The sequence below is a fragment of the Netta rufina genome, assembly GCF_964035555.1.
Source record: "Netta rufina genome assembly, chromosome: 1".
Lineage (NCBI taxonomy): Eukaryota > Metazoa > Chordata > Aves > Anseriformes > Anatidae > Netta > Netta rufina.
The window spans coordinates 194434251-194455890 of record NC_140123.1 but is presented as its reverse complement, the minus strand read 5'-3'; the positions used below and the strand labels follow the sequence as shown (position 1 = coordinate 194455890).

Sequence of the window (21640 nt, the reverse complement as noted above, 5' to 3'; positions counted from 1 at the left end):
ACCAGAAGATAAAGCTCACTGCACTTTTTTTTTTTTCTTCTTTTTCACCATCAACCATAGAAAGCTTTATTCCACGCCGGATCACACTTTCAGTTACAAAACATGTGGCGAAAATAACAGTTAACACGCAAGATCTGCCATATTTCTACTTGCCTCTAGTTTCATACCAGGTTTCCCAGATCGAGGGATACAATAAACCTCTCCCATTTTTAACATAATGAATATATCTAATGGTAGCAAATAAAAGGTTTTTATTTTATTTTTTTTAATTTCATTTCACACTTATTTTACTCCTCCCAAGTCACCATTGTTAGTGCAACAATCCAGCACAGTGCTAGTTGCTGAGGTATATGTGGTTAAACTAATTTCCCATTCAACCAAAACTGCAATGTTTTCCCACCCTTTTTTTATTATTATTATTTTAAAGGTACTGAAAGCAGTATATTCACCATTACAGATTGGTCTTTTTAAAGAATTCCATTCTAAAGAGTGGTTGTGTACTAGTAACAGGCTATAGAAAGCCACAGCCTTATTTTTTATCCCCCATAGAACTCCTGCTGTACTTTTTTTTTTCTTAAAATATATTTTGTGCAAAATTAAGTTCTATGCAGGTCTGTACCATAATTTGGAAAAAACTGTGTATAAAATGTATGCAATTTTTAAAAACAATCCCAACATCGGACAACAGAGAAAAAGAAACAGATCAGATGCAGCCGAAGTTTTCACATGAGAAACTAAAGAGAGGATGTTCTTAAAGCTCCAGGAATACATTCTTTCAAAAACCAGAATGCACTTTGGTCATTATTAAACATTAGTACAGAGGCAAATAAAATACAAAACGCTTGTTTGTGTTGCTTTATATATAAAAATATTTTTATACCACAGAAGTTTAAGATATATTACTCCAAATCTTTAAAGGTAATCAAGATCAAATCTAGCATAATGTGCAGACTCCTGTAACATAATTACTGTCATTTTTCACCATGAAGCCATTACTTTAGAAACATAAAATGTGAGAATACTTGAGCCAGGTGATATTAATTCTCCTAATGGAAGTGGAAATTCCGCTCCAAGAAACTTAATTCTGCAGGGGTGATCATTTCTTTTTGTCACAATGAAGACCCACGAGTCAGTATAACTGGTCCATGTGTGAGGCAGGGGGAGAGGACAGGTAGGAAACCAAAGGCTCAAGCTCACTGGAAAAGCGCTAGGGAGGAATGGGGGGAAAAGGAGGTTAGCTGAAGACACAAATCTGATAATACGTGGCTTCATTAGTTCTGCTGCCCACCAGAAGAACTCGTTTTCCATGCTTAACTGTTCTTAAACTTCAGTGTGGTATGAATGGCATATACTATAGTGGACGAGAGGAGAGCATGTATCTTACGCTCAGTTACTCGTAGCATTCCGTTCACCAGTATGTCTTTTGCCTGTTTAAATACTCGGTTTCACCATATAATATATACTGCTCCATAGTTCACCATAATATATTCCAATTAATATACATTTATATGTATATATATAAAGTTTCTCATTAAAAGTAACAATAAAAAGTGCAGATATGAGCATGCACAGTCAGAGCTGCGCAGAACAGCCCAGTATTTCAAATAAATACAATATTTAATTTTTATCAAAATATCATACAGCATGGTAACCATTTACAATTATTGCTCTAATAAAAGTGTTAACAAAGAGCACTTGTTGACCTGTTATATAATACCTTATTAATATCCCAGGGTACTTAAACTGCAGTCTCCTCAGTTTAGATCCTGGAATTACTCAAAATATTAAAAATTCCCACTTGCTTCTAATACTAATATAAAATATTTCTGCTACCTGTCATACTGTATTGTCAGTACCTTGTTTTTTATGTCTTATCTATTGCAACAGAACATCTAGTGATGTTCTGTTGTCCTTGTAAATGATTGGTGCAAATGAAATATTCTAAGCCGTTTTACCACACTTAATCAAATATCAAATGATTTTCAGATGCAACTAAAAATGTTCAACATTGGCCTCAGCTGTAACAGCAAATACGGTAATTTAGTGTGTTCAATTGCAAGGATTTCAAGTTGTCAGATGCTTGGTTTTTGACCCTTCTGAAATCTGATCTTTTCCAAAACTAAACAAATAGTTTGAAAATAAAATGTCAGCTAAAATGAAAATAAAACAGTGAGAAGATGAAATAAATACAAAGATTGCACAAGACAGTCAGATGTAAACTCTTCAGTTTTTCAAACAACATCCTTGAAGAGGTTGTAGCTTCTGAAGTACAGATTCAGTGGCTGCTTTGAGGCAGTTTTGTCAATCAGTGAGTTTTTCTATAACACTGTTATCTCATCTTCTTTTATATTGTCAAGATTTGATCTTCCACAGCTGAAAAAGTTAAAGCAGTAAATCAATGTTATTTCCCATCTCAGTTTTACCAAAGCAACAACAACACATCTTTTTTCTTTTTGCATTTGCTACGTATTTAGTAATACAGAAGTGAAATTTTATATTCGTTTACTTGTAATAGAAAAAAATAGGTATATGTAAGCAAATTCAATGTCTAATTAATGGCTTTAGCCTACAAGCTTGCACTAAGGTATCCCATAACCTGAATCTTGGAACAGTTTCCAGAGTTCAGAGAGGTTCAGGAAGTAGGACCTGATGAGACAGTCCTTAAACCATGAAAAAAACAACACTGTAACGTTAGTCATGATAATACTGTATCTACTGTAATACTTTACTGCAGTGCAAGACAAAAGGATAGCTTGCACCTCTTTGCATCCAAAGATGCAAAGTCAACAGTGAGGAACTCAAGAGAGAAATCAGATCTGGAATATATACATAAGTTAAATAAGGTCTTGCACTTGTGTGTATAAATGTTTCTGTATTTATGTCTATGAATTCTTCATGATCATGCCCTAAATAAAGTTAGAGCACCACAAAAATGCAATAAATTTTAAAAGGGCTGCAGTGACAAATACATCACTGTTTTTCTGATATAGCTTAAATTTCACAACCATTTTCAAACAATAAATCTGCTAGTTAACACAGTTAAGAATTCACTAATTTATAATACACAATTCAACTACCATAAATCCAAACACCATGGTTAAAAAAAAAAAAAAAAAAAAAAAAAGGAAGTACTTACCTTTAGATTAAATCCAAGCAAGTCACTGATGACACCAGAAACAGCAGACAGGATGACAACTTGGGTGATATTATAAAGCAGTGGATTCATTGTAAGCCCATATAGCCTAAAGGGACTGTCCAGTTCCTAGCAATGTAAAACAATGACATTGTTAAAAAGCAGAAATGACACAATGGTTTGTTCATTTAAGTATCAGAAGGAGCATTTCTCCATTAAAAACTACTTATTTTCTTGCCTTAAGTTGCTTTAAAACATTAAAACAAATTGGAATCTGAGAAAATAGAAATAATGTTTCAGATGTCTAAATAATCCTTCAAAAAATTGGAGACTACCCATCTGGAGCTTCTATTAATTTGCTCGTGGAGACAGGAAAGCAGAGAGCTAGTTCTGCTGGTACCAAGGTGCCAACTTTTTAGAATTCCTCAAAATTTTCCCAAAATCATCATCAGCATTAAAAAAAGCTAACAGAGGAATACCTCACTACTAGAAAAAAAATAACAAAAACATCTTTCATAATCCCTTCCTTTTCCGTTAATTTTGAGAATAACTAACAATGAATATAGACAGAAAAGGAAGATAAAGGATTGAAAAGAACACTAATAAGCATTTAGCTACAAATATTTTACATCTTTATTAGAAAAATCAAAATATTAGCCAAAATTAATCTGCAACAAATTTGAACAAAGCAACTTTTTCTTGTTCTTGGTGAGTGAATAACCAAAACACTTCTGACCTAGAAATATATGAAAAAAAAAAAAAAAGAATTTTTAAATACAATAAGGTATTATATGAAGTATAATAGCTATCACCACTTTGGTCATCTATATTTTCTAGCTTTAAATTCATCTTCATTCTCCTCCTGCCTTACACATCCTGGGTCTTGAACAAGATTTTATAAAATAAATTTTAATAAAGAAGAATTTCAGAGCTCTGACTCTTCTTTGAGAAGAGATGAAATCAGAGTAAACTACCTTTCTGTTTAGATGTAACGTGGCGTTAAATTCTGCTGCAAATACAAAAGATACAAAAGACATGCTATTGAAGAGGAAAGCAGAGAATTTCTTTAAGGAAAAGGCTTTCAGCTTGCAGATTCATCTTATCAACTTTGGGAGTAAGAAAATAGTGAGCATATTCATTGTAGCAATCTTCAGTAAAAGCCTGAGGACCAAAATGATCCAAAGACAAAATTAGAAAAAAAGTCCATTTAGCTGCTAGGCATGAGATAAGTAATTTATTCGACCACTAACTACCAGGAATTTATTTAAAGCTTGTATCAGGTGGTTTGGAAATCCCACTCACTTTTAGGCATGTTCTAATAGTAACTAGGTGATGGTGTGGGATTTGTGTCACGGATCCCACCCCTCTATGGGAAAGACCCTGTTGTTACATTTCTGGAAAGAGTAAAACGTGGGGGGAAAAAAAAATGGTTTGAAAACCACTGAGAAATACATTGAAAACACTAAACTGGATTACTCAAAGTTCACCAGCATCCTGGCACCAACTGCAGCTACTTCTGACCCCACCTACATTATCACATCTAAATCATTTTGTCTAGTCTACTTGTCCAGTCTCTTCCTGAATCTAGATAATCTTCCTGCATCCACAGGATCCATTGACCACTTCCACCAGTCTGCTTTCTTCTGTCTGTTCCAAATCTGGCTCCTGAAAGCTTTGTGGTCCCTCTTTGCTATATCAAGAGATGCTGCCAGTAATTGTCAGGCTCTCCATGTCTCTACCAATAGCTCTCAAATTAGACTCTTGCTTTGTCAGTCTTCATCTCTCACACGGGAAGAGCTGCACACCTTTCTGAGATGATGGGAGCAGACACACTGCTAAAGTTGTAGTGGTGGGGAATTACTCAGCTGTCTAGAGGGAACAGTCCATCATCTCAGCTACTAGCTGACCATATTAAACACAGTTTAGGCTTCACTTTAAGAACAGCATCTTGGTATACAGGAATCAAAGGAATAAGTGACCAGAATTAGGTGTCTGGTAGAATGAGGCAGCAAGGCCTTAAAGTTCCCGTATATGCTCCCATTCTCTCCCCAGAAAATAAAACTGTTTTTCTTAATATGTTTGAATTTTCTTGACTGCAGAGGAAAGTTACAAGGGCATTTAAAGAATTGCTATAGGTTTACTGCATGATGATCCAGTCATTCTCTACTCGTGGGCATCTCCACATGTGGAATAAGCAGCAATTGTGCTATACTCAAACCAGATGTTCTTGTGCTGCAGCTTTTTTAAAAAAATGGAAGGGAAGGAAAATACTTTTATAGGTGCCTAATAAGCCCTGGAAAACTGTGCCACATGAGCACTCTATCTTGGACTAACTGAAAAAGTTGATTCCCTGAAGGAAAAATCAAAATGCTGTTACTAAATTCCCTCTTAACCCCAGAATAACAAGTCAGCCGCAGCTTTTAAGAACTCTACCATAAATGCAGAATGTACAACAAGATCTGAGTAACGAAAGTTGAAGCTAGACAAATTTAATTTTAAAATAAAGTTTGCACTTAACAGCAGAAGTGTGACTGAACACTGGGACACCTTGCCATGAGAGGTGGGGAGGCAAGTCATGAATTTTTCTGTAGTATCAAGACTTGCTTCCTTTCTGGGGAAGCGCACTTCAAGGGACTGTAAGTTATTTACTCTTAAATTTACTGCAAATAGCACACAACTAGATTTAATTGGTCTTGTTTGTTCCTCCCCCCTCCCCCCCAAAAAATGAAATAATTTCTTGAAAGTTTTTCAAGTGTTAAATTATTCACTCTTATTTTGCATCCAGGTAACCATCAGGTAAGTTTTGGATTAGGGAAATGTTTGCTCTGAAGGAGAATGAGATAGTTACAGAGCAAGAATTAAGCTCCAAGACAATTGGAAGAACAAAACAGCCTGCTTCCCTGATCTACAACGAACTGGTGAGTTTGAAACAACAGAAGAACTTATAAAAAGAACTTATAAAAGGCAATTTAGGATTCAAACGTGTCTTCCTGAGAACCTCAACCACTGGTTTGTTCCTACGAATAACAACAATAAAGCAAGCCCAAAGCATGCCCATGTTCTAGATCCAGATGTAAGGTGAATTTTCTTCAGCACAATTACAGAAATTGCAAGTAATTAAAAAAAAAAAAAAAAACATTTCCTCTCACCATGACGAAATACCTCCTACCCTCCAAAGACAGTTAGCTGGCAAACAGGTTAATATTCTATTAGCTAAATCTTTTCCACTGATCACTGAAGTTCTATGCAAACATGGCTCTATAGTTCAAAAACACAGCTGACATGGAATATATTAAATGAAACCCATATCTGTAATTCATATATAAATGGACCTATGTAACAATTCCTGTAAGTAAAGAAGACATCAAGCATAATCAAGTTTTAGTTTGAAATGCTGACCACTAACAGTTTTTACGAGGAATTATTTTTGCGGAAGAATGCAAGTCATCTAGTAGCTTATTTATATATATTAGAAACAGATATCAAAACAAAAGTGCATCATTTCCTGAGGGTTCATCATCCTGTCCACCCTAAAGTTCCTCCTCTCACTCTACTCATATAGAGAATAAAACTTATTGTATGTAAAAATTGTTTGTAGCACACACTGACAGCAACATAACAGACTGAAGTGGTATGAACAAGTAGAGTCACTGTGACAGAGTTACAGAGGAGATTTATACCCAAGTATGCTGTACCGCCTGCAGAAGTAACACGTGATTCATTAAGCAATCTACTCTCCATCTTACATACAATACAGTAATACTGCTTTACATCTTACCTTCAGTAACTTAGTAGCAAGTTTTAAAACGTTGTTCACTAGTGTCAGTTCCTCCTTCTTATTAGGCTTTTTCTCCATTTTCAAGTACAAGTTTATCTGATTTGAACAAAGTATGAGTATCACCATTACTCAGAATTCAAAGGAACTCATTTGGAAACATAATAAAATGAAGTAATTATTCACAGCATGTATATGATAGAACAGCAATGACATTTCTGCAAGCAAGAAACTTTCTTTGCTTTCTTTTTTAGTTTTTAAGAACAAGTACTGGGCTCAGTACTTTAGGAAAATACAATGTTTTATGATACAATATTTGACACTATTACAGGAACAATTTTAAAGTTTAATTTCATCTAGAAATTGGGCAAAGCAATTTTTAGACATAGAATGTCTGCACATTTTTCCTTCTTTGAGGTTTGTTGATTCATTTCCAGAAATTATTATACTACTATGCAGACGTTATAGGATTAACATCCCCAAAGGTCACTGAATTGACCAAAAGGATAATACATAGTTCTGCTACAATATCATTCCTTTTAAACTATTTTAGTATCCTTGAATAGTTCATGAACACCTTGATTGCAGAAAGTCTTCCCAGTGCCTTGAAAAACGTGAAAAATAATTGAATTAAACTCATTATTGCTATAGAAGAACAGCATATCAATCATTTTAATATTTCTGCGATGCAGACTTCTTTAGATCATTGTTTCCAAAGAAAGTTTAGCTAAGAGTACAAATGAGCTGTCTTCTGGCAACTCTGAAACATCAGCTTTCATTCCCAATTGGCCTATCTGATATACTACACCAGACCAAGTTAGCTTGGTGGGGTTTGTTTTTTATTGCATAAGAAAATAAAGGTATCTTGATAAATGCTATTTATTTCAGGATGATAATGATCAAAAATGTACAAAAAGAAATTAGAGATATGTTCAAGTAGTCCTTCAGATGAGAGACTCTAACCATGCTACAGCAGCAAAGTTGCCGAAGTGTCTCTACAGGAGTCCTGTTGTAAAGCAGTTACTGAAGTAAAAACAATGTCACGCAAACAAGAGTAACTGAATTTTCTTATCTCTCTCTGAAAAGGCCACTGGAAGTTGCTTTTATAATTAAGTTAAAATCAAAAAGAATTCCTAATATATTCCAAGGCAAATTAAGCTCCCCAACCATCAATTTCATTTCAAAGTAAATTATGCTTTTAGAGGCAAAGTGATTCCAGACATTAAATAAAAGATTTCTGATACCACCAATTCAAATTTTTTAGAAACAGGAATAAACCAATAATAAAGTCTAAGTTTGGCAAATCTAGGAAAAAAATGTAGGTAACAAATCCTGGGAAGGTTCAAATTTGTTTCAACAAATTTGAACGGATTTCACTAATTTACCCAAAAAATTACCATTCAGTAATATCCTTTGAAACACAAGGGGAGTTTGAATATGCACATCCCCCAGCCATCCACCATACCCATTTCTGAGGCTTGAAATTGGTAAGACGACAACTTGGATCAGAACATACCTTGTATTTTTCTCAACAGGGAATGCCACAGGCGTACTTACTTTACAAGAGCAAATAAAAACACTTTCAGGACTTGGAAAAATTAGAGACAAACAGCATACAGTCAAAAATGCCTTAATCAAAAACGACGGATCTTTTAGTTTCCCATCATGACTCCTAACCATTAAATTAATAGGCTGGATATAAAGCATACAGAAGAGCTTGGAAATTTGCTGATGCAAAGTAGAATTTGCAACTTCATCTCATCTGTTTGAATCTGAGGATTAAAGGATTAATGTTTTTTTGTTTGTGTTTTTGTGTGTGTTTTTGTGTGTGTGTGTGTGTGTGTGTTTGTGTGTGTGTGTGTGTGTGTGGTTGTTTTAAAGCTTCGTTCTCTTTTTACAGCAAGCCTAATGCCATTAGTGTCTGATTTTCAAAGATACGAGTTCAGAAATACTTTTTTTTTTCAGATAATCAAGTGAGTGTAAGCCAATAGTGTGGGTTTGGTTTCTCACAACAGGCCAAAACATCAGACTTATATGCATATAACTCAAGAACAAATGTGGCATGGTATCCAACTAATACATGTAACCACTCCAAAATGAGTTCTGTCTAGGGTGACGTGCATCCTTTTTATTTTCTCAGAAACAATTGTGAATTATATTTTGTTTTTAATAAAGCACTCTCTCAGGGCCTTTATGAAGGAAATGAATTATAATAGGATAAGCTGGATTCAATACAACATGTCTGATGACATAACACTTCCTGAATTTTTGTTTATTTATTTACTTACAGTTCTGCGGACCAAATAGAGAGACTGCTTCTTTCAACCTAAACTTTTCAACTTATCTGGTTTTAAATGTTTAAGGACTGATTCTCATGAAAAGTATAGTTTAGAAACCCCCTAAAGTAAAATAAAAGCTGGACTTCCTCAATCTCTCGCCTTCGTCTTCGCATTCTTTTACTTTCCAGTACCTGTCTCCAACATTTGCCCCCGTTTTCATTCCAGAAACAGGACACAAACTTCACTGGGACATTAGGCTACTCATATTCTGTGAACCATCAGACAAATGCAAAGACCTCTCAGGACCTGTGTCTATTGTACTAGAGGATCACATCAAACTCCACATCACACTTAGTGACTGATTCGACTTCAGTCTTTTCTTTGCAGGTCTGTTCATGTGCTTGTACATTTACTCCTAGATTAAGAATCTATTTTTTTTTAGTGTAACTGAGCTGAGGTACTTTTCAAGAATAATTTAAACTGAGATTTTAAAAGAAAATCCAAAAAGTACTAAGTAGTGCTAGCACACCACATTACTTACATTAGAAAAATTGAACAGTTGTGACAGTCATCAGCTCAGAGTTCATTCAGAAAGAAAAATACTTTTTTTTTTTTTTTTTTTTTTGCTATTTAGTGCAAAGCATCAAGTGATTTAAATAAATGGTTTGTGTATTTATTAAAGGTAATGTTTAAAATTCTAATGAAGGATGAGGCTGCAACCATAGGAAAATCACTTCACCTTTCAAGTGTTAAAGCCCACACATAAGATATTTATGCTGATCACTGCTTACAACCAACTTCCTGTAATTGTCAATATGAAAAAGAATGTTTCTTGTTCCTACACTACCATATCTTGGATGTCTTCCTCTGGCACTCCAACCCCAAACTCAGGAGATGGAAAATCTTGCAGAGCAAAAAGTTATGTCATGCATGTATTTAAAAGCTTCATATGAGTGAGACTTATTATTAAAGACTTATTTTTAAAATGTTTTTTATAAACATTGGAAGTTAGTTCTTTCTAACTAAGTTAGAAGTTATTAGCCTTCTCGCTGCCCAGCCTCATCATGTCCTGAATGATGTTTTGCACTGGTGTGAAACCTCTCAGACCAAGAAGAGAAGCTTCTTACCTGACAGTAACTGAACATGTTAAGCCTGGAAAACTATCAGCAGTACCAGACAGAGCAGGGAGGGAGTTTGCAATACAAATGCTGAATAGAACATTCCTGAGGGTAAAAGTAAGTAGAACTAAAGCCAAGCTTAAGAGATGACTGAAAGAAGAAATTTCCATGGAGCCTAGAGGACACTATATGTAATCCTTGTAACCTAGAAGTCAGAATTACTGGACTGCAGAGTGACTCAATGCAGAAAGTAAATTTGTTTTCAAATCTTTTACTCTTAATACAATACTTTGAGAGGTCAGACATTTTTGCTTGTGTTCTGTTAAATCTTTAACCATATCAATTGACACATATTCATATGTCTAAGCATGCTTGCTTGAAGAGATGGCTTTTGGCCATCTCAATGTTCCACACAACTTTTAAACAAAGACACACACTGCCTAGAGAAACTTAACTTTAGGTTGTAGGGATCTTGAATAACTTGTCTCACTATACCACAATTAATTCTCCGATTCAGCCTGTGTTAATGCATCTACAATGCATGCCTAAGACGTACTAGAAGAATGTTTGTTTAGATAGAAAAATGTACAATTACACAAATTCTCACCTGCTCAGTAAGTAATATTGAGGTATTGCTGTATTTTTTACTGGTTTCAGATCCAAGAGTAACAAATCGTAACAGAAAAAGTGTTAGTGAAATGCACCAAATTACTAGTTCCCAATTGTAGTGACAATCAAGGAAGATCTCGTGCATGTGAAGCAGCTGAAAGCAAATGAGAAAAATTGAGTTCAGATTAATATTTCTGTTGCAACATAAAGAAAGAATTACATATCTCCCCAACTCCAAGAAAAAATTCCCAGTAGTAAGTACATGGGCTGTTTTCAGGAATAAAAGATTTTTGAATCATAATTTAAAAATCAAAATTTTGTTAAAGATATTGTATCCATGAAAAGGCTGAATCAGAAAGTGAAATAAAGGACTCAGAATTTAAACATTCTTTTTTATATTCTAAAACAATGTAAAAAAGTATTACATTCTAATAATTTAAACACAAGTTTGAACTTGCAAAGACACCAAGCGTGATGAAAAACAAACATACCTTCAAATGTACTGAATTACATAGAAAATTTAATTCAAATAGTGTTATTGTTCAATTATAATCATTTTAAATATTTATAGTTTGCTACCAGGAAAACACATTAGCATTAACTAGGGAAGGAAGTGGAAAAAATGCAACTAGAAGTAATTCAGAAGCTTCCCTGTATGCTGAAAGCGAAGTTCAAGCAGAAAGCTTCATTACTGGTAAAAATCTTATTTAAACTTAGATTTGCTTACTAAAAAATATTCCACTAGAGGGCAGGCTATCACAACCAACAAATTCATAATCTAAGTGCAATCTCAAATAATATATATATTTTTTTATATATCTTTGCAAAGTCTGTTTTGATATAATATGCTAGAATAAACAGTCTTCCAAAACCAACAATGCAATGAAAAAGGGCACATTAATAGTAATAATAATGCCACCATGCCAGTAATTACACTAACATGTACAGTAATGACACTGTAACTTTAGCTATTAGAGCATGGCTAGGGGATAACACTCTAAAGTAAATAAAATGAACAATATAAATGGAGCTCAATCTTCTGAAAAGCTATAACAGCTGTTACTGATTTTTCACTGTGGTCTTTTACCTTAATAGGAATAATCACACAAAAGGCAGTCTATTATTTTAAAAACTATTTAAGTCATGTGGCATTTCCTCACCTGTGCACAACAGATAAATACAACGGAGATAGTCAGTAGGAAGGCAGATGAAACTATGACATCAACTGAGCGCTGAGGACCTCGACGCTGAAAATAAGGGAGATGTTTAAGATGAGTGAGAAGGTACCTAACCAGCAGTCATATTTAGTGCATCCAGTTAGATTCACACCTAGAACAGAGTTTCCTCATAGCTTGTAGTTTGGTAATTTAAGTTCAATACAATATTAGAACCTATAAATATAACTACATGTAGATACCTCCAAAGGCATATAAGATTTAATTCAGTTGCATACATGTAAAGATAACTATGAAAAAAGAACATATACCACTTTTTCAGTCTTTCATAATGTGAAGTAGCAAATTCAGTACAACACCTATGTGGAAAACGTAGGTACAGTTGTGAGGAAAGAAGGAAAGACACTCTCTGCAACAATGCCAGCATGTGCAGTTTTTAAAGCACAAGAATGACATTTTGTTGTTTAAATGCTGCTATCCTTCTTTCCTCCCACCCAGCAACGCAGTACAGACTACAAAGAAAAAGTGTAAAGTTTAAAGGGCACATCTTTGCCACAGTCTACCCATACTTCCATAACACAAGGGGTGTTGTAAACAAACCACTTCAATTCCCCTTAAAGTAATGTATCTTTCAAATTCAAGATCACATTCTACATTAAAAACTTTGCCTGCTTATACTCCTGCCTTCCAGACTCCTCAGTCTCCACACCACAGCTTCTTTGTGTTTACATAATCCTTTACATATCTAGAAAGTACTGATAGCAGATTTTACCTACACTTTCTTGACTGCTGTTGGAAGGGAGCAAAGATGTAAGCAAAGTTATTGCCACCACTAAAAAAAGATTATCAGTTGCTGTTCACCAAAAAAAGTGTTTCTAGAGAAACCAAACAGCTTCATCTGTGTTTAGAAAACTTATTTTTCCTCTTCAAGATGAGCATTTTGAAAAATAGCTAACTTGGAAGTCAAGCTGTGGTGCTTTTACCGCTCTAGGCAGCTAACTCCACAACAACTGCTCTCTCACTCCCCCTCCTTAGAAGAGGAGGTAAAGGTGTTTTGAAGCCTGAATGAATTGATCCATGCAAGTAGGTAATTGAAAGCCATTTAACATCTAAGATGAAGAAACAGCCTACACAGAGAGAAAATGTTTGGGCAAAATATAGGAAAGAGTATTCAATTGAGGGAATTCTTGGACACAGCTTTGGGTAAAACGCTGTAATGGAACCTGAGAGAGATTAGACAACTAAACAATGCTAATCCCTGAGCTTTTACTAACAATGAAACCTGAGTGATACTCATTATAGAGGACTCCTCCAGAAAACTTAAAATATGAGATGGCTGTAGAGCTTCAATTAGTTATCCCATCAATTCCATGAGTAGATGGTTCAGATCCCACTGAAGGGCAGCTGCTTCAGTAGGGTGAAGTTTCAAAAAAAAAAAAAAAAAAAAAAAACATCTAACGATGTGGAGAGTTTATAGATACCCAAGGGAGAAAAGGTAGCAAGTGTCATCAACAGTTGTCATGACATACCAGTTACAATGTACAACAAGCCTGATAAGGAAAAATATTTATTTTAAAAAAAGATGACAGTGAAACCAAAGGTTTAATGACTAAATGCCATGCTATATACACCTAATGCAGAGAGAAAAATGAAAAAACCTTGGAAACAAAAAGCTGAGATCGTAAGACCCTTTTCGCAAAGAATCATCAGAATGCTATAGCTTGAAAAGAACATTAGAGGGATATAAGGAGATGCTCAAGTGATATGAGTTGTCTTACGGATTCTACTTGGGCATAACTTCTAGCTTCACGTGGTGCATATGCACTCACAGTATTGAATATACATGCAAATTGTCTTGCTTCATAAACTCCTTGTGTGTTAATGACACCAACTAGTGGAGCTCTTTAACCTACTCTCTGTATTATACCACAAGTGCTGATTTACCCAACATATTCACCTGAGACACTTTTCTGATAGCATTAGTTAACACAAAACTCCTACTCTGAACACACTCATATTTTATACCAAGTTAAAAAAAAAAACAGACATTTACTTCCTCACAATCTGGTTGCTTACAGATGGTGGTAGCCACAAGTCACCAAAATGAAGTGTACAGAAAACATGTACACCAACAGGAATAAATTCATACAGGGAAAATTCAGACCAGAATACCAACTTTTCATCAAGAGCATATGGGATATTTGACATTAAAGCAGTGGGAAAAATGTACATTATTTCACCTTTAGATACGACCTGAGAGAAAGCCACATTTTTATATTCTGTACTTTCTTCAAACGGAAATGAGGAACCTCTGATTTTCTTGCTCTTCTGGCAGATGTTAGATGACCAAAAAGTTTGGCAAAAAGTAGCCTCTGCAAAGAAGAAAAATATTAATGTAACTATCAGTTCATTTTTGAGGGCACTAAAAATAAAATGGAGAAAAAGCTTCACTTAATATATCAAAGTAATGTACAATGTATCAATGTAAAGTAAAATATGTTAATTACAGTGTAGAAATAAGAGAAGCATATTACTAAAAGAGGGGATACACTAAAAAGTTATAAAAGTCCTCTTATTCTAATGAAAACCAAGATGTAGCCATACTTTCCTTCTTCAAATTTCATATGACAGGTATGAAATACTACTGAAATCTGGGAGAGAATCAAACCAGCCCATAACTCACATTAGAGTGCTCATCCTAGAACTTTCTTTCAACAGAAATGATAAGTAAAGCAGGTTAATGCTGTTCTACTGCATTAAGTCCCATGTTTTAACCATAATTTGAGAAAAGAAAGTATAATCTTTTTCTTTTGTAGACTGATAAGTACCCACACTCTGAAGCTATTAAGCTAAAAGGGATATTCTTTTTAAAAAGTTTAATTGCAAAAAGCAAGCAATAAATTAACAGGTGGATTTGTGCAGATAGCAATGCTCTCAGTCTCTGGCCCTGGTCAGATCTGCCAGCAAAGCAGACAGGACTCTCAGCTAGCGCCTGGACTGAACTATTTTGACTTGTACTGAAATGTTTTGAATGAAACACACCGGTGGAACAAACTCAAAATTTTGGGAGCTTTTACTGAAGTTCCTTCTCCTTGAGGAAAACTAAGACAAACTGGGACATGTCTAAGAACGGGCCAATGAGTTGAGCCAGAAATCTGAAATAAAAGATAAAATGTTTGCCCTCAGAAATGCTTTTCTGGGTAAAAGACTTAGCTACAGAGCTCAAAGGAAACATCACTCATTTGCATCTGGATCATCTCCTAAACTGTAATCCCACCAAAGTGTTTGTCATCATTGATATATGAATCTCCATGCAACGAAGAACCCAAATTTCAAATATCCACAAAATCAAAGATGAAAAGAAAACTAACACTTTATTTTGTTTCAGTTGAATCCTCTTGGTTTATTTTATGTACCTGTTTGTATGTTCTCTCTGCTACACACAGCAGGAAAAAGAAAATCCACACTAGAGACACACGGACCACGAAACTTATAACAACCATTGAGAGAACCAGTATGTCTCCGTTTGATCCGAATGCAGTAATACAAAGTTCAGTGGCGGAATGCGTAGCTAGCTGTTCCAAGTCTTTAGCTTGGGAAAGCCGAAACACAAATGGCATTAAGCCCAAGATTAAAGATATGACGTTTCCAAAAATCTGATAACCGATTCCTGGTATATAACTGTTCACCTAAAAAGAAAACAAGTTTTATATTTAATTTTGAAATTAATCTTGTCCTTATTAATGATACTGTCTTATTATCACGAAGAATACTTATACATTATATGAAACCTTCAACCAAGCAATCAAATATGACAGTTAAAAAACACAGGCAACGTAACATGGCAGTGCAAACAGTTCAGTGTATATTCTTGCATTAAAAATTAATTCAGCGCTGAATTAGCAAAGTGCACCAGTCCAACTGTGTTGCTTACATCCTGCATATTACTCCTGTTTGTGTTTTGCTTTTCGGTTGAAAGTCTTTAATGGAATCCATGCGTTTACAGTGCATGTAGAATTGGAATCCTGTAGTGCTGGCTATGGCTTTATTAAGGTTTACCTCTATGATTGCACAGAAAACTGTATCAATTCTGAATCATGTACAGAGATCTGAACCATGTTTGTGAATACAGTGCTTTTAACGGGTTGAAGATGGTAAGTACCAACTTATCAGAATAACTGATTGTTGTCTTAAACTATGCTAAGATTTTATGTTCAACCCTACAAAAAATCTAAATTGTCTACTCTGAAAAAGAGTACAACGTCAATAAAATGTTCTTCCATTTGCTTCCTGAAGAAGATTACTAGGAAAGGCAGAAGTGAATGGAAGACATTCTACCTTCTTTTCTTATCTTAGAAAATACTCAGATCTGCATAGTCCTAACCCAACAGATTAGTTTTTCATAAGAATCAAGGACATAAATAATCTTCATGGCATATACCACCTTGGAGACTAAAACAGAGGTTGGCAATGTCACTAAGCACTTAACAATGCAAGAAGTATTTTATTGTCCCAATACTTAAGATTCCATACACGTATGTCTTATAACTATTAGCAGTGAGTAATCCATGCTATAAGCCATGCAGCCATAATGCCAATAAGAGATACTTTTATAAAAACATGTAATGAACTTATTTTTGGTTGTGCTTAGAGTCCTAAATATAGTATTTGTATAAAGCAAAAGAATACTCACTCTGTTCATTATCATACCACTGATTTCAAGCACAGACATATCTGCTTTCTTGCACTCATTACCCTCCCATACAATTGCACTTATTTTTTCTAGTCCTGGATTCAAACTATGGATCCAAGGCAAGTGACTCTGGGAAAGACAAGGAAATTATTTAATCAGTGATATCAAGCTATCATTATGCCAACTTGTATTTGTTAGCAATATGCTGATGAAAAAAAAAGTCATTAGACAGACAAATATTTTTAAAAGATACTTTTATAAAAACAGGTAATGAACTTATTTTTGGTTGTGCTCAGAGTCCTAAATATAGTATTTGTATGAAGTAAAAAGAGCACTCCTCTCTGTTACAGGTGATTAAAACTGCTCTCAGCCCTGCCTGGTCAGCTCTCACTGTGTTCAACAAAGTAGTAGAAAGGTTAGGTTAGTGTTGGGGGCATATTTTTAACAGTTTAATTTGTCACTGATTAAAAGTGAGGTTTTGTTGTTTATTTTTACATGTATAACTTACTTTATCAGTATTTATTTGAAATCTTTCTATACTGCGAAGTATTCAGTTCTTTTTCTTTTTTTTTTTTTTTTTCCCTCCATTAGAGGGGAAAATAACACAAACATTAATTAGTTGTAGATGGAGCTTTTTAATCACATATTCCCAATATCTCCCTCTAGAGGGAGTATCAACACCAGGAGGTGAAACTCAAAAAATCGCAAACTACAATAAAAGAAAGAAATGTGCAGAAAAACAATGTCAATTTATATACTACAATTCAATTATTTATGGTAAGGGCTTCCACTTTAGTGTTTATATGGAATATAAGCAAAAAGATATAAAACAAATTTAAACAGCAAAGCGTGCATGAAATCCAAATTGCTATCTCTGCTGGGTTTTGGGCGTTTTGTTTTATTTGCTTGTGTTTTATTTTTTTTTAGAGGGGAGAAAGAGGATTATAAATATATTTTCAGTTCTAGTTATGAATGAAAAGCCTGTCTTTTGAGATTTTTTCTTAGCTAGCATTAATACCATCTCTTGCATAACATTCCTTAGCACTGATGTATACAATGCCAACACACATTACATGCTTAACTAGAAAAATATTTCACATTCTCCACAACTCTTTACTTAAATGGTTCAAATTAACAAGCAGCATGCAATTTAGAGATAAACCTAGTACTACAAACATAACTACCACTGTCTGACATCCTTTTTTTTTTTTTTTTTTAATCAAATTAAAACTAATACTTGATTGTAAATTATTAACTATTGACTGTGGATTCTGTCCAACATTATCCGAGGGCAGACTGCTACTGAGCTGTTACTCAACAAACCCTAGAATTTTCAGCAATGACTGCCAATATGTTGCTGCAGAACAGCATTAAAAAAGAGAAATAAAATGACTTAGTTTTAAGGTAAAAATAAATATTTTATCTAAAAAATTTATAATTATATGTAATATCATATGTCTATACATATAGATAATGTTAGCCAAACAGGTAACATATGTATATAATACATACATAAAGATTTTACATATTTCCTTCTGTTTCTTGATTTCCCTCATATACATAATGCCTGATACATGCTCACAAAAAGTAATTCCATTAGAGACAAAAAAAAAAAAGGACAGAAACATCTACCATAGGAAACAATCCACTGAGTACTTGTCCTAAGGTTCCAATACTCAAATACTCTGCAGGCTCTTTCAGTACATTGTCATATCCTCTTCCTTTGACAAATTAATGACTGTGTAGTAGAAGTTCAATTTTCCTTGTTTTTAATTCTATCAAATCACTTTGGCTGTGTTACTTTCAATTAATATGGAGTTCATCCTCCCAGGCCTCCTGAACATACGATAAAGGTGGTAAGACTGAAGATGTGTGTGCTGTAAAGGTCAAAAATAGTGGACACCAACCTGATGAAATGGGTCATCTCTGTATTCTTTCTTCACACATGGATTCACTTGAGGGCTTTCTACATCTGTTTCACTGGAACAAGAGGAGTGGCACTCTGCACAGTGTAGAAGGTCCTCCCACAGCACATCTTCAGTTTCTGATTCTGGCCTTGCACTCTCAGAATCTTGCCTGGAGCTTGAACACCGGGAACTGCAGCTAGTACCTGATTTAGGTGTATCCTGAAAATATACATTGCAATTAATGCAGCTTTTGTATTCAACTTTGTCTCCAGATAATAGAACAATTATAAAGCTCAAACGCAGTGAGTTCACGTTTATCTGTTGATGTTCCAATCCATTACCTTTCAAATCAGAAAGAATTATATGTTTATTGAAGGAGTGCTTATTGAAGACGCTGCACATTGTTAGCCACCATACAAACAAATAGCAGTGGTCCCTGATTTGTTGTGGGAAGGGTCATGTAATGAAGGATCAAATCATATGCACTATTAAAAGGAAATAACAATTTTACAGTTTTTAAAAACTCATTAATTTAGACGTCAGGAGCAATTATCAAGCCACAGACTCCAACTCTATCTCAAACTTCTGATTTATTAAGTCTCTTTCAAAAAACATTACAGCTTCATTATTTTAGTGAAAATGGAAAAGACACTAATGAGGCTTCGGGATATAGAGACTAACCTGCAATTAATACAGAAATGTGACAGTGAGTAAAACCTCATTCACAAAGTATTTTTAAATTATTTTGCCATTTTGACTTTTATCTCTTGTTGTTTGAGCTGAACTACTTCAGCTACTTAAAAACATACTTTTTTTTTTTTTTTTTTTTTTCCTTAGAGCAGCTTTTATATAAATTCACAGAGAACCTAGCTGAAAGCAAGATTAAGGGATTTAGGGGACAGTTTCCCTCAAACTCCACACAGAAATTGGGAATATATGGAACAAAACACTAAGCTTTAAGTATAGTGACACTGCACACAGGCATTTGCAGACTGTGCCTACTTCAGTTGTAGATTGGCAGATTCAGAACTGTATTGCCACGCTCACTGCTCACCATACTGTAAGGGACTCTTTCTCTAGAAAGGGCAAGAAGGAAGAAGGTCCTGGAGGAAGAAGGGACAGATATTTCCAGCCATCCAAGACCTGAGGCACTCAAATAGACTTCCAAACAAGCAGTGTGGACACAATTTTAAAAGAAAGACTGCTATGTTCCAGAAATAAATTTCTAAGTGTAACAGCCTATAATAACAAGGGAGTTGACTCTCCATGTCCAAATTACATAGCACTGTTCTTACTACTCACATACCTTCTCAAAGAAAGAATGTGAACTTGTTTGAAGATAGGTATGCATCAGGTGTAGAGAGAAAAGATATATACCATACCCCAAACTAGGTATATGTGTGTTCTGCAGTCATACATAAAATTTAAATTATTTTAAACAAAGTGTACTTGAGGAAAAAGCGTGCCTGATTATATTCAAATTTTACCCACACCTTAGATAATCCTATAGAAAAAATAGTAAGTTTGGGAGATTTAAATACCCCAACACAAATATATAAGACAACTTAATGTTTTTTTCTAAACGAAAATGCAGACCTTTAAACTGCTCACAAGAGTTAGTAGAATTGGTTTCCTGTAAGACAGGTAGGAAGTCTTACAAGCAGTACCATCCTACTCATCGCCATCATCTGGCATTTTCAATTCCCTTTTAGGGCAAAAATTTTTTCTTACAGTTTATCTCAAGAACGTACCCAATTTTCTTCACTGAAAAAATAATCAAATAATATTACAGCAGGCCTACTAATTTAATGTGACTTGTAACGCTTTACCATCAGAAGAGTTACTTGTTCTTCCCAAAAATTTTGCTTAATATGCTTTATATGGTCATTTTATAAAAAAAGACTTCGAAAAATACTCTTAACTCTTTCCCATACTTTTATAAAGTGAGAGATAACACCAATAAAAAGGATAGTATATGATATTTTTTCTTTAAAAAAAATCTTTATAGAATACAGTCACTATAAGGTATCATTGAGTGAATAAAGTAAGGACATTAAAAAGTATCTGAATAAAGAACATTAAAAAACTGACAAGTAAATACAAAAATAAAGGAAATGCAGGACAGAAGTTGAGAGCATATCCACTGACTTCACTATTTTATTTTTATTTTTTAAATACAAAGAAAGCTTTCACAGATTCGAAAACTATTGTTTCATTTCCTTTGTAATCATGTGGGGGGGGAGGAGAGATGGTAACAAAAACTAAAAGCTTCCTCTTTCATGGCATCAGAGAAGTAAATGGGGAACAAGTATAAAGCACTACTGCCAAAGCTACTCAGAGCAAATGTGGTCTGTTCAGTTTCTGAAGATATTGACGCAGTCTTCCCTAGCCAACATTTTTAAGTTTTAAAGCTCTGAAGCAGCCTATGGAAAACATACATTTAAGATAAATTTGATTATAATCACATCTTTCTGGCTGCAGTAGTACATAGTCAAGAGACATCTTCTGTAATACGAAACTGAAATATTTCCAAGTACCTGCTTGTTCAGTTAGCTTGTACCTGTTCAGTTAGCCCGAACCAAATATGCATAAGACATTAAACCGTTAAATGAATTAGCGTTCTGTGTTTTTCTAACCTAAGTTTGTGAGAAATAAATGAAAGAAGAGAAAATTAGATAGTTTGCTAATGTGCAAAGCTAAAACTTCATGGCAATCATTATCAGAGAAAGTAATTATTTGAACCCTTCGAAGACAACGTTGGTTATATCAGGTAGAAGCCTTTCTTATGATGCTCTGCCTATTAAACCCACCTATAAGTGGACTCTTGCCAGAGCCAAAATTACTCTTTACACTCTTTTCTCATAGTCCTAGGGGAAAAAAAAATAACCTTAAAACAAAAAACCAATAACACACCAGAAAGTTTCATAAATCCGTTAAGTTGCACACCATCA

General features: G+C 34.5%; 1 protein-coding gene across 3 annotated transcripts in view; it reads right to left on the bottom strand.

Annotated features, from left to right (window-relative positions):
• Nucleotides 1-35: 35 nt before the first annotated feature.
• PHTF2 (putative homeodomain transcription factor 2) overlaps nucleotides 36-21640 on the bottom strand; it is a 67150-nt gene continuing 45545 nt past the window's right edge. For all 3 annotated transcript variants that reach the window (XM_084293796.1, XM_084293798.1, XM_084293797.1), the window contains 9 exons: nucleotides 18690-18908; nucleotides 16783-16911; nucleotides 15506-15778; nucleotides 14330-14461; nucleotides 12075-12161; nucleotides 10913-11068; nucleotides 6912-7007; nucleotides 3137-3262; nucleotides 36-2373 (listed from right to left, as the gene is read on the bottom strand). In XM_084293796.1, coding sequence (XP_084149922.1) covers nucleotides 2353-2373; nucleotides 3137-3262; nucleotides 6912-7007; nucleotides 10913-11068; nucleotides 12075-12161; nucleotides 14330-14461; nucleotides 15506-15778; nucleotides 16783-16911; nucleotides 18690-18908 — 1239 coding nt within the window. In that variant the 3' untranslated portion in view covers nucleotides 36-2352. The remainder of the gene's footprint in view (nucleotides 2374-3136; nucleotides 3263-6911; nucleotides 7008-10912; nucleotides 11069-12074; nucleotides 12162-14329; nucleotides 14462-15505; nucleotides 15779-16782; nucleotides 16912-18689; nucleotides 18909-21640) is intronic.